We start from the raw sequence: 15,314 nt of genomic DNA on the forward strand, positions 1-15,314 counted from the left end.
TACTTCTGCCAGTAGAGAATGAGGACTCCTCTTTCCAGATTTTCCAAATTTTCAAGAGAAGCTGGAAATCTAGATTAGAAAGCTACAGTTTTGTGTGGAATCTGATCTGAGCGGGGAGGGCACCATGCCCTGTGGCATGCAGGATCTTAGTTCCCTGACCGGGGCCCCCTGTACTGGGAGCGAAGAGCCCTAACCCCTGGACTGCCAAGGAGGTACCCGGAATCTGACTTTCGTATGGTTTCTACTGTTTTAAAGTTAATACAGCAAGAGGGGTCTTTATGTACAGGACAAACAAAACACACCCAGTAGTAAAGTCTGCCCAGGTGTTCCACCTTGTGACCGCTGATCTCTAGAATAACACATGGATCTCAGTGAGAGGATAAGCAAGCGATTTTTGTTATGGCAGTGACTGCGTGATTGTAGCCCAGGAGAAAGCAACAGCTACGTTTACTTACAGATCCCTATGTCATCAAAGCAGTCAAAGGTGCCGGTTTGCCAGTCACTAGACCCCGAGACCGCAGAGCCATATCCTGGCTGCGAAACAACTGGGTTCATTTTCAAGACTGAGTTCAAAAGGGTACTGCCTGTGAAAACAAAACCAAAAAATTATTTAACACTTAACTGTTTTGGTTGGATATAACATTCAATTCAGAAAGCATTTCCCTCCTCCTTTGGTTGGAGTCAGTCACATTCAACTAACTTAGCATAACATTTCCAGACTATTGCTGATATTTGAGAATTAAAAATATAAAAGATAGAAAAGCAGCATAAAGGAGAAGGGATGAGGATTCCATCCTCAGGTTGTCTGGTTGTGTATGTGTGTGTGTGTGTGTGTGTGTGTGTTTTCCCCATTCACGATTCCTCTTTTATCAGCAAGATGATTTTTGTGTGTGTGTGTGCTGTTTTCAAGACAACTATTTTGCATTTGAAGTATTTTCATTTAATGGTCATTATAATCAGTTTTTACAAAGCAAGTTCACAGGCATTCTCTCAGTTGCTCTGTAGGAGAACTCTGTGAGATGAAGTTGTTTACTTCTCCATAAAACTGGTGTTATGAAAGCAGATGTTTCTGGCTAATGTCAGCATTAGCCAACTAATTACTAGTGGTATCCTGACAGCTAAAGTTTACTCAGAAAAAGATGAATTTCTCTTTGTGAATGTTTCTCTGAAAAAAGAGGCTTCAAGTCCCACAGAAAAACCCAGTGGTTGCAAAACCACTAGGAAAGGGTGTCCCCCCTATACTTTTCACATTTCATCCAGTGATCAAGGTAAGTCTTGTGAGCTGTTACCTAGTAAGAGCTCTCAAGAGAGAAAATGTCTTTGATTTCACTAATGACTAATGCTAAAACTTTCTCTTTTCTTGTATTGAATCTAACTATGCCGTGCTCTATATTTTAATTTTATTTTTTAGTATTTATTTATTTATTTGGCTGTGTTGGGTTTAGTTGAGGCACACGGGATCTTTGATCTTCGTTGCAGTATACAGAATTTTTAGATGCACATGTGGGATCTAGTTCCCTGACCAGGGATCGAACCTGGGACCCCTGCCTTTGGAGGGAGGAGTTTTAGCCACTGGACCACCAGGGAAGCCTGCGTGCTCTGTGGTTTGGTCCCGGGTCACTGTCAATACTTCCCTTGACTAGTTGGAGGGCAGCATCTACCCACATTTCCCGCTGCTTTGCTCCCTTCAGTCTTCCTCCCCTATGTTGCTAAGGGAGTCTCCAGTCAAAGATTCTACCACTGTGCTTCCCAGTCCTGACTGTGCACCACATTCATCCTCATGCTCGGTTACAGATAGATACAGTAGATATGCAACAGGATATTGCTGAACTAATTAGCAGAGCGGTAATGGTTAAAAGTCATGAGAATGGATAATATTCCCTTGTCTAACTGAGTGAATTTAAATTCATGAAGGGTAAGACACAACTTTTCAGTTTTTATGTAGAAGTGTTTTGTATTTCTCATTATAAAGGAGTCTTATCAATTAAAATGGGAGAAGGAAATGGCAACCCACTCCAGTATTCTTGCCTAGAAAGTCTCATGGACAGCAGAGCCTGGTGGGCTGCTGTCCATAGGGTCGCACAAAGTTGGACACGATATTCTACATAGAAGTTATTTTCCACTGGTTTGTTTACAGATAACCTGTCTTAGAAAATCACTGTCACCTTGTTAGCTAACATTTGTGATATAACTTACTTAAATACAATAGAAAACTTGCTTATAATCGACAAAGTTTTCTTTTACTTTTAAAAAATTTACTGTGGGTAAGAACCAGTTGAGGGGGTTTTAAAATTATGCATCCCTAGAAATTTGGATTTAACTTAAAAAGTCTAGAAAGGGATTGAGGAATCTATGTATTCAATAAGTACCAAAGTGCTTCTTAAGGGAGAGGGGCTGATAAAAAAAAATGTAAGAGTGATGAAGGGGACCAGCTGTTTTATTGCCTAATCTGACTGCTTTTAAATCTACATCATATTTGTTTGACTGCTTTCCCAACCACTGATTTTTCTGAGAACCAAATCAAAAGAGTATAAGAAAAGAAAAGAATAATTCATTCAAAATCTTTTTGTCCAGCAAGTCTGGCCTTGTTTTGGTATTGGGTGTAGGTACAAAGCCAGACGGGAGGTATCAGAACTTTGAATAAGGAGGAGAAACGAAGAAGAGAACTCATCATGTAGGACTCTCCAGTAGTGAAATAAAAGATCTGAAACTGCAGAGACTCTTGCATAGCCCCGGAAGGACAGGTATAATAGTTCACAGAGGAAGTGGTGGCATTTATCGTCAATCAAAACAAGTCTGTTCTAGAAAGAGATTCACAGAATTAGAGAATGAGCGTGTGGTTGCCCAGGGGGTGGGGGTGGGGGCAGGAGGGAAGGTGGGGGAAAGGACAGTTAGGGAGTTGGGATGGACATGTACACACTGTGATATTTAAAATGGGTACAAGTAAGGTCCTACTATATAGCACAGGGAACTCTGCTCAATGTTATGTGGCAACCTGGACAGAGGGGAGTTTGGGGGAGAATGGATACATGTATATGTATGGCTGAGTCCCTTCACTGTTCGCCTGAAACTATTATAACAAATAAAAGTGGAAAAAAAAAAAAGGCAAAAAAACAAGTCTATTCTGTGAATCTCTTTGATCCCATGGGGGGTGTAAGATAAACATCTGACCCAGGGACCTGAGCTGAAGTCTGAACATATGATTTGGGAACAGGGTCCTTGGTTTTTTTTTTTTTTTTTTTCATCATTTGTACTGGAGAAACTTGGGAAGGCTGACTGGAGAGTATGTGTGTGATTCTTGTGTAGGCAAGATAATAGACATTCTAGACAGTGAAAATAACGTGAGGACATGCCTAGGGGGCAAAAAGAGTGTGGAAGGCATGAGGAACAGTAAAGACATTTGCTTTTTGGAGTAGGAAAACAGGGTCAGAGTGCATAACAAGGGTACTTCAGGCTCTCTTTCTTACACTCGCAGCAGACATTGCCAATCAATCCTAGAATGTTCCTGCTGGACGTATCTTCACAAGACAGGGTATCCGATGCTCCTACTGTTTGATCAGAGTTGGCACAAGATACGTAAGACATAGTTAACAAATAAGAGTAAGTTGTATAGGTAATGTGTGGTTCAGCTCTGAATGTTACAGATATACCCCTGGCCTCATGAAAGAATTGTCCATTACTTTAAAAATTATTTACTGGGAAAATCAGTATAGTTAACATATACAGAAAGCTGCTTCTGCTACTGGGTGTGCGTATACTATTAAAGAAAGAGCAATGTAACAGTAAGACTATGCTCTTGACGGAGAACTGCTTTATAAAAAAAAAACAATGTTTTGGTTATCAGTATAGGTAACCAAAATCAGTTTAGCCAATATATCAAAAAGGAAAACTGTCCTTAAGTACTTCCCTACAGATCCCAAAGCTAAAAATTACTCCAGGGCAAAAATTGTATCTTAAATATTCTTCTAGTGCTTCATATATTTGTTGTGTTGAGTCGTTTAGGGTAAGGATAAAATTTTCTGTGTTTGCTTTAAAAAAAAGTGAATAATTTCCTAAATAAGAGGTATTTATTAAAAAAAAAACCCCAAAACCTGGAATTGGCAAATGCTGCCATTGCTATATATGAAAACATCTGTCCTGGTATGTATTAAGTATCTATTAATTCCATTCCCAGTCTAACACAAGGACTCATGCCACTTGCTTTAAAATCCCTAAATTCCCTTTCTTAAAGTAAAATTTTTTTAAAAAAGTGAAAGCGTTAGCTTCTTAGTCATGTCCAACTCTTTGCGACCCCATGGACTGTAGCCCACCAGGCTCCTCTGTCCATAGAATTCTCTGGGCAAGAATACTGGAGTGGGTTGCCATACCCTTCTCTAGGGGATTTTCTCAACCCAGGAATCAAATCTGGGTCTCCTGCATTGGAGGCAGATTCTTTACAGTCTGAGCTACCAGGGAAGAGGTGTATTTTAAAAACACCATACAATATATGTGTGTATGGATGTGTATGTGTGCATATATGTGCTTATTTACAGATTTTGCATTTCTGAATATCAGAGATAGACCTTCACCAAGGGGCAATAGAGATCAGTGATTCTTAAATTATGATGTGCACAGGACTCACCAAGGCGTCCTTTTAGAAAGCAGATCCTTATCCAGTAGATCCAGAGTGAGACCCAAGATTCGCATTTTTAACAAGCTCGTGGGTGGTGTCAATGCTATTGGCATCTGGCCCACACTCTGACTTGCTAGGGCCTCGATCATGGTTAGGAACCGGTGGAGACAAATGAAACTGGATTCAAATCTATTTTCCACCTGCGCTGTGTTCTCAGACAATTAAACTAAATTCTCTGAGCGTCAGTTTTAGCATCTTTAAAATGAGTATAATCTGACTTTCTTCTTTGTCGTGTTAATGTGATGAGACTGTCTATTAAACCCCATGTTCCCTGTGTGTCAGTGACCTGACATTGTCTGTTTTAAACTAAATGCTGCCAAGTAGCAGTGTCCATGCATGACTTATTGATACAGAAAAGCACCTGGGATCAATGGGTTAGAAGTCAGAAAGCTTGGATTTTAGTCATTGCTAGTGTTTGGGAAGCTCAAATAAGAATACATACATGAAGACATTTTGAAAGCTGCAAATCACCATACACATGGGAGAGCATCCCAAGTGCCAATGGACGTTGATGGAAAAAATCTGAACGTGGTGTGTTGTAGATACGACCATGCTACTGCTACTGCTAAGTCACTTCAGTCATAGCTGATGCTTATATAGAGTGCTATGCTTCTCATGTTTGGCTCCTACTTCACATTGGTCTCTATTTAATATTCACAGCAGGCCAGAGCACTCAGGGGATTAGGCTGTTAAGACTCTTTTCACTGCAGACCAGAAAACTGAATCAAGGAGAGTAAGCGCCAAGGCCAAGGAAAAATCATGATCGCTAGTCAAACTTCTTTAATTTATAGACGAGAAAATGTAGCTTGTCTCAAAGATTGCGTGTTGGCTCCACATGCTGTTCTTAGTCTCTTCAGGGAAAAGATATGGGGAGCATCTTATGGGAAATGTTATAGGAACCAGAAGATGAGAAAGTGGACCGAGAAGCATGATCAAGTGGTTAAGGTCGTGGACTCTGGCCCCAGGCTCCAGCTCTCCCAGTGACTAGCTACATGACCTTGGGTGAGTTACTTCGCCTCTCTGTGCCTCAGTTTCCTCATCTGTGAAATGGGGGATATCAATAGCACCCAGGTTACAAAGTTGTCATGAAGATTAAATGAGTTGATGTTTGAAAAGTCCTTCGAAGGAATTTTGGCAGAGTAAAAACTTCATGAATGTTAGTTAAATAAAAACAGTGGTACTGGGCCCTGGAGGAGATAATACTTCCCCCGTCCCATGCTTCTTTTATACTTGTAGGAGTTGTAAAGTGTATGTAGTTTTCCCACAAGGCTGCAGAAGAAAGAGCACTGATAGAGGAAACAGAAAATAAGCCACACAGAAAATAAGCCCTGGTGGTCCAATGGCCAAAAGCATATCCTCCCAAAGTAAGAGACCCAGGTTCGATCCCTGGTTAGGGAACTAGATCCCACACGCTGCAACTAAAAAGATCTCAGGAGCCTCAACTAAGACCCGACACAGCCAAATGAATAAATAAATATTTTAAAAAATTGGTGTAAAAGGGAAAGAAGCCACATGTCCAAAGTGACAGACTGGCAGGGCTGCGATTTGAATTTAGTTCTAAGGGATTCCAGAAACTTCATTCTTCTTCCCACTGACCTCTGTCAATCAGGGACCACTTGAAATGAGCAAACCCTGTTCAGTATTTTCCTAGAGGGTCCCTTCTCAGGTGAATTTTGGGGTCTCAGGAAGCTAGACAGTTTGTGACTAACTGCTTTTTTACTTTTTAATGTGTGCATGTATATATGTATGTATTTTTAATATCTTGAAATCAGTCAATGAAAACTTGACCTGGAGTTTACAATACATGTGTACAGAACTGGTTCTCAACCAGAGATGATTTCAACTCCTGGGGGACATTGGGCAACGTCTGGAGACATTTTGGGTTGTCCCAACTGGGGGACAAGTGTAGAGAGGCCAAGGATATTTCTAAACATCCTGAAAGTACATTTTGTTTTAAGGAAAATGGGGCGAAACATGAGCCTGAAGCCTGTTGAATGCAGTCTCCTAGCAGACAATGACCAGCAGTCCTCATGAGGAATGAGACCTTGCTCCTTGCTTCTGAGTTCAGAAATGTCCAAAGTGAGGACTTCCCTGGTGGTCCAGCACTCCCGTGCAGGAGGCCTGGATTCCATCCGTGGTCTGGGAGCTAGGTCCCATAAGCCGCAACTAAGACCCTGTGCAGCCAAATAAATAAATATTTTTTAAAAAATGTTCAAAATGCACGTGCTGGAACTCAAGGATCAGGACGGGATCTTGGTCCCCTCACAGGTGTGTTTACATCCTATTCAGTAATGCTTCTTCTGTGTGGCAAGTCCTGTTGGGACTTGTCCCCATACCTGCCTCTCGTCTCTTCCTTCTGCTTATTGTTCCTAGTTGACAGTTTAACCTTTCCAGTTCTACTGTTTTCTTTAAATAGCCCTTTAATTGAAATGTAATATAAAGTTGCTCAGTCATGTCCTAATCTTTGTGACCATATGGATTGTAGCCTGCGAGCCTCCTCCATCCATGAAATTCTCCAGGCCAGAATACTGGAGTAGGTAGCCGTTCCCTTCTCTTTATATACAGTAAAGGATAGAAATTGTAAACATGACTGATGAATTTTCATCAAGTGAATTCTTGAAACCACAGCCTGAATCGAGAACTAGGATATTATAGAACCCCAGAAGCCCTCCTTACTCTTACAGGGAGTCTAGCCCTCCACCCAGAGGCAACCTCTCTCCTTTCTTCTGACATCAGAAGCTCATTCTGCCTGTGTCTGAGCCTTATATTTATTGAACTATAAGCATTATTTACTCTTCTATTTCTGGCTTCTTTTGCTCATTGCTGCATAATATCCCATTTTATAGACGTACCATGATTTCTTGACCCATGCTACCGTTGTACTGTTTCCAGTCTGGACTGTTACCGATAATACAATACTACTACGAACATTCCGTACATATCTTTAGGGGAACAATGTATGCATCTCTGTTATATCTATATCTAGGAGTGCAATTGTTGGGTCCCAAGGTTTGCAAATAGTGCCAAACAGTATTCCAAAGTAGTGGCGCTACCTCCATCAGTAATGAGTTCCAGTATGAGAACTGATTACTCATCAGTAATGAGTAATCAGTATGAGAGTTCCAGTTGCTCCACATCCTAGCCCATATCTGGAAATGCCACTATCTTTCTTTTTACTCACAGGCTTCTAAAGAATCTGGGAAGCAGACACCTAGGTTTAAAATTGAGAAAAACAGAAACTAGGGTTAAATGATTAAATAGAGTCATCACATTTATGAAAACAAAAATACAGATTATTCAGTTAAATTTGAAAATTATGTCCCAAGCAACATTGAACTGTGGTGTTGGAGAAGACTCTTGAGAGTCCCTTGGACTGCAAGGAGATCCAACCAGTCCATCCTAAAGGAGATCAGTCCTGGGTGTTCATTGAAAGGACTGATGTTGAAGCTGAAACTCCAATATTTTGGCCACCTGATGCGAAGAGCTGACTCATTTCAAGATTGAAGGCAGGAGGAGAAGGGGACGACAGAGGATGAGATGGCTAGATGGCATCACCAACTCAATGGACATGAGTTTGAGTAAACTCCGGGAGTTGGTGATGGACAGGGAAGCCTGGCGTGCTGCGATTCACGGGGTCGCAGAGTCGGACATGACTGGGCAACTGAACTGAACTGAACTGAAAAAAAATTATTTGTTATTTGAAATTCAAATTTAACTGGGCATCCTATATTTTATCTGGAGGGTTGGAGAAGGATTTTGGTATGAGGTAATATCGAAAAGACCCTAATGCTGGGAAGGATTTGGGGCAGGAGGAGAAGGGGACGACAGAGGATGAGATGGCTGGATGGCATCACTAACTCAATGGACATGGGTTTGGGTAGACTCCGGGAGTTGGTGATGGACAGGGAGGCCTGGCATGCTGTGAATTCATGGTGTCACAAAGAGTCGGACATGACTGAGCGACTGAACTGAACTGAATACCAGTGTAGGGGCAGTTACTGCTCCCCACACTTACAGGAATGGGAAGTGATGGTGAGGAGGTGAAAACAGTGGGCTTTTCTAGGTTGTGCAGTAGGCCCCTTTCTCCACTACCACCCGCCCCACCCCTGCCGCCCCTGCCATAATGCCCCAAAGGACAATGGTTTATTTGATTTCTAGCTTAATTATTTAAGAGCATTTCCTCTGGGAACGTATAATTGTTTATTCATGGATAGAGGAAGGAAAACTGAAATTTATTGAGCAGTTTCTATTGCCAGTTTCCATGTTTGGCAATCTGATGTGTGATATTGGCCTTGCAACAATCTTGCTTCCTGTGTTGAAATCTGATACTTCGAGAAGATAAGTGGCTCAGCCTGGTTCAATGTCAGGCCAGCTAAAGCCAAAGTCAGAGTTCTATTCCATCAAGCCCTCTGTCTCGTGGAAGGAGTTTCATTGACTTGCCTGGGTCTCACATGGGCTCTGTTTCTCTCAGCCAGTCTGATCTGTCTTGATGGGGTTGGGTGATTGTTGCCTATCATTCATTCACTAGGGCTTCCCAGGGCTCTTCATTCCCTTGATTATCCCCTCTTTTCTCCTCTGTCCACCTCCTTCTGGCTTTCAGCTTCCTGCCAGATCATTCCATGGGTTCTATGCCACCCATTTCTGGAACAAGGAAGTTACATAAAGGCAGTTGAGAAGGCCTTGCTTTTGATCACTCTGAGATTCCGCAGCACTTAGCAACCCACAGCAGGCCTGTCTTCTAGTTCCTGGTCTAAGTCTGCATCCCACACCATCCCCCCAGCTCCAATGTGTCTTTAGCAGAATTCTGCAGCCTCCCCGTCACACTGGACCAGTTATAGTGTTAACCAGAAAATGGCATCCCCAAATGCCATTTTGGCCTTGTTAGGATTACAGGAGTGTGTGTGTGTGTGTGTGTGTGTTGCTCAGTCGTGACTGTGAATTCATGGGGTCACAAAGAGTTGGACCCTATGGACTGTAGCCCACCAGGCTCCTCTGTCCATGGGATTCTCCAGGCAAGAATAATGGAGTGGGTTGCCAGTTCTTTCTCCAGGGGATCTTCCCTGACCCAGGGCTTGAATATGGGTCTCCCAAACTGCAGGCAGATTACTGAGCCACCAGGGAAGTTATTTTGAGCTGATTATTTTGAGAAACAGCAGACTTGGGAGAAGATAGGAAAGAGAGTAGAAGCCATGCTTTAAGGGAAATGTATATTTAGAAAGAAGATCACCATTTGTAAGGTGGTCTCCCTGCCCTACCAAGAAAAGAAGAATGACTCTAATAAGATATAAATCATAAGAAACTCTTGGATGGACCAGGCCCTTTTCTGCATAACAAACCTTATTCTTGTTGACCTAGCCTCCTCCCCATAACTGGTCCATTCCCAGCTTCTCTTTTGCTTTTAGCAGAAGATGATATTTAAGCCTGAAGTCTAAGCCACTGCTGAGAGTTACAGTTTTCCTTCTTTTCTCCCATGTATATGAGATATAGGAGTTAATCAACTTCTGCTTTTCTCTTTATCTTCTGTTACAGGGCTCCAGCTGAGGAGATAGATGGTTAGAGGGAAAATTATTTTTTTTCCCCTACAGTGTCATTTCTTTTCTTTAAACATTTTTTTTTTTTTTTGGCTGTGCTGCAGGGCATGTGGAATTCTAGTTCCCTGACCAAGGATTGAACCTATGCCCCCTGCATCAGAAGCAGAGTCTTAACCACTGGACTGTGATGTTAGGAGACAGAGAAGGAAATGGTCCCTTTTGGTTTATAGACTGGGAGTGAAGAGAGATGATTAGTCTCACATTGCTGTCTGACCTCCAACCCCCTGTAGCCGGCCCCAGAGACCGTCAGCCGCTGCACCTAAGAAGACATCTCCTTTCTTGATCTTTTCCAGCACCCAGCCCCTCATGGCAGGCCCGAATCTGCATCTGGAGCCAATTATCTGGATCTCATAAGAATCCCTGTTGTCTGTATCCTAGAAGGATGCTGCCTAATGTCCTCCCAATTATGTCATTTCTGAAATCTTAGCCAGAACAATGAGAACTCTCAGTCATAAGGTAATTTTAAAATGATTATGCGCAATTGATGGTATGGCATTTTCTAATGGAAGCTAAATCTTTTTATTTTTAAAAGGTCACTGGAAAACATTTCTCCTCATGGTTAAAATGGTGCTCATGCCTGCTAATGCTTAAATGGGGAGCCCTCTTATATTTTTTTGTTAATTGGAGGATAACTGCTTTACAATGTTGCGCTGGTTTCTGCCATACAACAACGTGGGTCAACCTTAAGTATACATATGGCCCCTTCCTCTGGAGCCTCCCTCCACTCCTCTCTCTGTCCCACCCACCTCTTGCGTTTTTGATAGTGCAAGACTGGGAAATTTTCGGACACCAGGAAAGTTCAGTTACCCTCCTTTCATCAAGATGGTGAAGGGGACTTGGCTCACTAAAGCCTTTAATTTGGGGACAGGGTAGAGAATAATGATCACTTGATAAACTGGATCCCTCCAGGCCCACACTATCATTCTACCATTAGTAATCTCTTTGGTGACCTAATTCATTAAGCTTCTTCTCTACTTTTATCTAGGTTATGAAGGGCTGTCAGGCATACATGGTTCTAGGGAACGACTGCCTTTTCACAGCCAAACCCCATAAGCCTGCCCTCAGAAGCTCTTTACAGCACAACACACTCTGTTTTCCTAGTCCTTCCCCGACCCTCTCCTTCCCGTATCTGGTCAGCTTCCTCACCACTCTGCAAACTTTCCATCTATGCCATTCCTGCTGTGAGTTTATACCTCCACTTTCTCTATTGACCAGTCAACAAACATCTCATCTCAAACGCTATCTCCTCCAGGAAGCCACTCCAAATCCTCCAAGTTGGGGTTGCCTCTCTCCCTCCTTTGAACTTGCTCAACAACACTTGGGTGGTGTGGTGAAGAGCCCCCTGGACCTGGGGGTCAGGTTGCTGGACTCTAACCATAGCTTTCACCATTGATACTTGGTTACCTCTGTGCCTTTTCTCTAAATGACAATGATAGTACCTTCACTTCCTTCTCCCCAGAGTCATTAGGAGAGCTACAGTAGCTATAATAACTTCAGATATAAGCCAAATCTAATTATGCATACTCTGAGAACTTCCGTTTTCTTTTTCTTTTTTTTTTTTTTTTTGGCTTATTTTTGGCTTTGTTGAGTGTGGTCAGTGGGTTTCAGTGATCCTTGTGTCCCTCAGAGACAGTGGCCTCCACATAGCTTAGAAATTACTAAGTTCTTGGTGGGGTTCAGGACCCAGTACCCTAAAATATGACACCTTGGCATATTGAAGCTGAAGGAGTTTGCAGGCATATTAAGTTGCCTCAGTCACATCTGACTCTTTGCAACCCCATGGACCGTAGCCCAGCAGACTCCTCTGTCCATGGGATTCTCCAGGCAAGAATACTAGAGTGGGTAGCTATTTCCTTCTCCAGGGCATCTTCCTGACCCAGGGATCAAACCTGGGTCTCCTGAGTCTCCTGCATTGGCAGGCGGGTTCTTTCCACTAGCACCACCTTCGGGGAAGCTCCTGAAGGGGTTTGAGAAAATAGCAAAAGCAGGAAGGTCTCTCCCTTCACATGTCTTCCCAGAAAGCAAGAGGTAAGTAAAAGAAAGGTACCTTCTCTGAACCAGAAGGAAGGCAGACATCCTTAGCACCAGAGATGGAATTTAGGGCTAAGAATAAGCAAACCTTGTTACTTTTTCACCATTTAGTACCCCTCGGGCAAACCCTCTTATCTTGTCAACTCCAAAAATTTATGGTTTCTTTGTCTAAAAGTATAAAAATTTCCTGCTCTGGTCACTTCTTTGAGTCTAATTTTCTTGCAAAAGTTCCCATGAACCTGTTAAAATTTAATAACATTTGCCTGGATTTCCCCTGTCAAACTTAGTTTAATTTTCAGACCCAGCCAGGGACCCTAAGAGGGTCAAGGAAAGCTTTTCTTGCCCTACATATTCAGTACTAAGTTTATTGATTCATTTATACCAGTGAGTTTCAATCAGGGGTGATTTTGCCCACAGGGGACATTTGGCAATGTCTGGTGTTATTTTGGTTGTCACCGCTCAGGGTGACAACGGCTTATTGGCACCTGGTAGGTAGAGGCCAGGGAGGCTCTTCCTCTCTCTCTGCCCCTTCCCTTCTCTTCCACTTCGTATCCATTCCCACAAACAAGAAATTCTTTCACTCACTAGCATGAAGGCTGAGAAATTTTGATTCATAGTCTTGCCCTGTTTTTAAAAAGATTTGAACCATCTACTAAATTACATATAAAACTAGACACAAAAATAAAGAGATCAGGGAAAATAAAGCCAGGAGTAAATGTGGCACTTACTCTAAGGTTCCTGTACAGTGCTTGGTATGGGCTGAAAATTAGTCTCTGAGCTTCCCACTAGGCAAAGCAAAGAGGGAATACAAACATTTAGGAGATTGATCACGCCCATAAAATAAAACGAGATTGAGACCTAGACAGATTTTTCAATTTCCTCAACAAGGAGATGATACATAAAATGCAGTGGCCAAAGCCTATCTCAATAACTCTACAACAGAAAGAGCAGTGACTTTCCCGAACCTATTCCCTAATACACAGTGATAGCACAATTCTGGGGTAGAATCAGTGAAAGCAAGAAGCTAAAATGATCCTATCTGAGTATCTACCTCTCTGATAATCTGTGAGGATTCAAGATTAAAAACCAGATTTTTTTAGATTGTTCAGTGAAAAACATGGATGGATATTCTTGAATATTCCTCCATGAATAGTATTTTCACCATCTGGGGTTTGTTAAGATTTGTGCAGCACTGAGGCTAAATTAGAAGTCTTTGCCAAGAGTCTGAGTTCAGATACCCATCGAGGGCTGCCTATTACACGTAGCAACAGGTATGCAGAAGAAAAGGCATATAAAGCAAATGTAGTGTTATAAAAATTAAAAGATGCAAACAGGACATGCACCTGAATAGAAGTGTGGAGGCGAGTTGATGGCCATCCTAATTCAACATGGAGATAAGCTAAAGGCATACCTGCAGGAAGGAATGTGTTTTCCTTATAAATCCATTCTATTAATAAAACTGTTTTAGCAAGTGACCAGTGGGGAAGCTTAGAAAGGAGACTTGGCCAACATGGGCTACGACTGGCATTTAAACATCCATTTAAAACAAGCTGGTGTTTCATTGAGCAGTGCATCTTCCGCACACACCAATGAATCACATCTGACTGTACAACTGATCAAAGTCCAAGTTCTACACCAGAGAGCTGGAAAACTTTTACACCGGGTGTTACCAAAACCCACCCATTGTGATGACAGAAGAAAGCAGTAAAATGCTCATGGACTCTCATCTTACGTAATATGACTTCCTGGTTGGGCTTCCGTGATGGCTCAGCGGTAAAGAATCCACCGGTCAATGCAGGAGACACAGATTCTATCCCTGGTTTGGGAAGACTACTTGGAGAAGGAAATGACAACTCACCCCAGTATACTTGCTCGAGAAATCCCACAGACAGAGAAGCCTGGCAGGTTACAGTCTATGGGGTCCCGAAAGAGTCAGTGTGACTTAGCGACTAGGCAACAACAATAAACTTCCTGGTCAATGCTATGAAGACAAAAATTACAACATGGACCCTTAGATTATATGATAAGTTGGCCACTTGGCTTCATTCTGATTCTGGCCCCATTGGTCTAAGTGAAAGAGGCTTTGGAATTGATATTTTTAAAGCTTCCTAGGTGACTCCAGGGTACAGGGAGGGCTGAGAATTAAGTTATCATAATTATTATAGGACGTCTATCCAAAATGATGATTTGAGTACTGAAGTAATGGTGCATACGTCTTTTACACAAAGATAAAACACACATTTCCTCTCTAATTTCACATTCCCCTCCCACTTAATTTTTCACCCCAAACATGTATAATTTTTAAAACTTAGTTCAAATAGTACAATCAATGAACATAAATCTAAATATCACAAAAATGTCAAAAGAAAATGTTTCTTTTAAATCCAGCATACAAGGCTAACCACTATTTTTTTTTAGGGGGGCACATGGCATGTGGGATCTTTAGTTCCCTGACCACGGATCAAACCTGTATCCTGTCAGTGAAAGCACGGAGTCTTAACCACTGGATTGCCAGGAAAGTCCAAAGATTAACTATTGTTGACATCTGTGATGTATGTCCTTCCATTTAATCCAATAAAAATTTGTTTTGTGTGTGTAGGAACACATTTTAATGAGTTTACTCCCAACTGTGGCAGTAAAACATTTTTCCTACAGGGAAAAGAAGGCTGTTTTCTTTTTTGTTGTAACTGGAGAGTGAACATTTATCTCTTTTAGAATTGGGATCCAATCATTGGGCTCTAGCTCAGAATTATTAGTTAAAACTTCTACCGTGACTCTTGAGTTGGTGTAAAGGAAAAGAAAGTCTTTCCAAGAAAGAGTTTGTGTTCTTCCAGCTCATCCCCCAATTTATTTCTGTCTGCAGAATAAAAGGCTGAAATATTATTGGTTGAGTGAATGAATCCTTGAGTTAGAAGTTTTAAGTCATATACAGCTATGAAAACTCTCAACTAAAATCAGATTCCTCCCTTAGGCTATTATTTTCTCAGACTCATGTCTTGCCTTTATTCTATCTGTTGTCT

General features: G+C 41.9%; 1 protein-coding gene across 6 annotated transcripts in view; it reads right to left on the bottom strand.

Annotated features, from left to right (window-relative positions):
* The window catches only part of LOC101118024 (placenta-specific gene 8 protein-like), a 47,998-nt gene that overhangs the window by 26,185 nt on the left and 6,499 nt on the right, over positions 1-15,314 (bottom strand). For 3 of the 6 annotated variants that reach the window (XM_042251587.1, XM_042251582.1, XM_042251580.1), the window contains exon 2: positions 456-584. In XM_042251587.1, the coding sequence (XP_042107521.1) occupies positions 456-555 (100 nt within the window). In that variant the 5' untranslated portion in view covers positions 556-584. Of the gene's footprint in view, positions 1-455; positions 585-3,467; positions 3,549-7,725; positions 7,884-13,022; positions 13,080-15,314 lie in introns of all 6 variants that reach the window. The other 3 variants (XM_060417364.1, XM_060417365.1, XM_042251583.1) reach the window with 3 other exon arrangements.

Source organism: Ovis aries, chromosome 6 (assembly GCF_016772045.2).
Source record: "Ovis aries strain OAR_USU_Benz2616 breed Rambouillet chromosome 6, ARS-UI_Ramb_v3.0, whole genome shotgun sequence".
Classification (NCBI taxonomy): domain Eukaryota; kingdom Metazoa; phylum Chordata; class Mammalia; order Artiodactyla; family Bovidae; genus Ovis; species Ovis aries.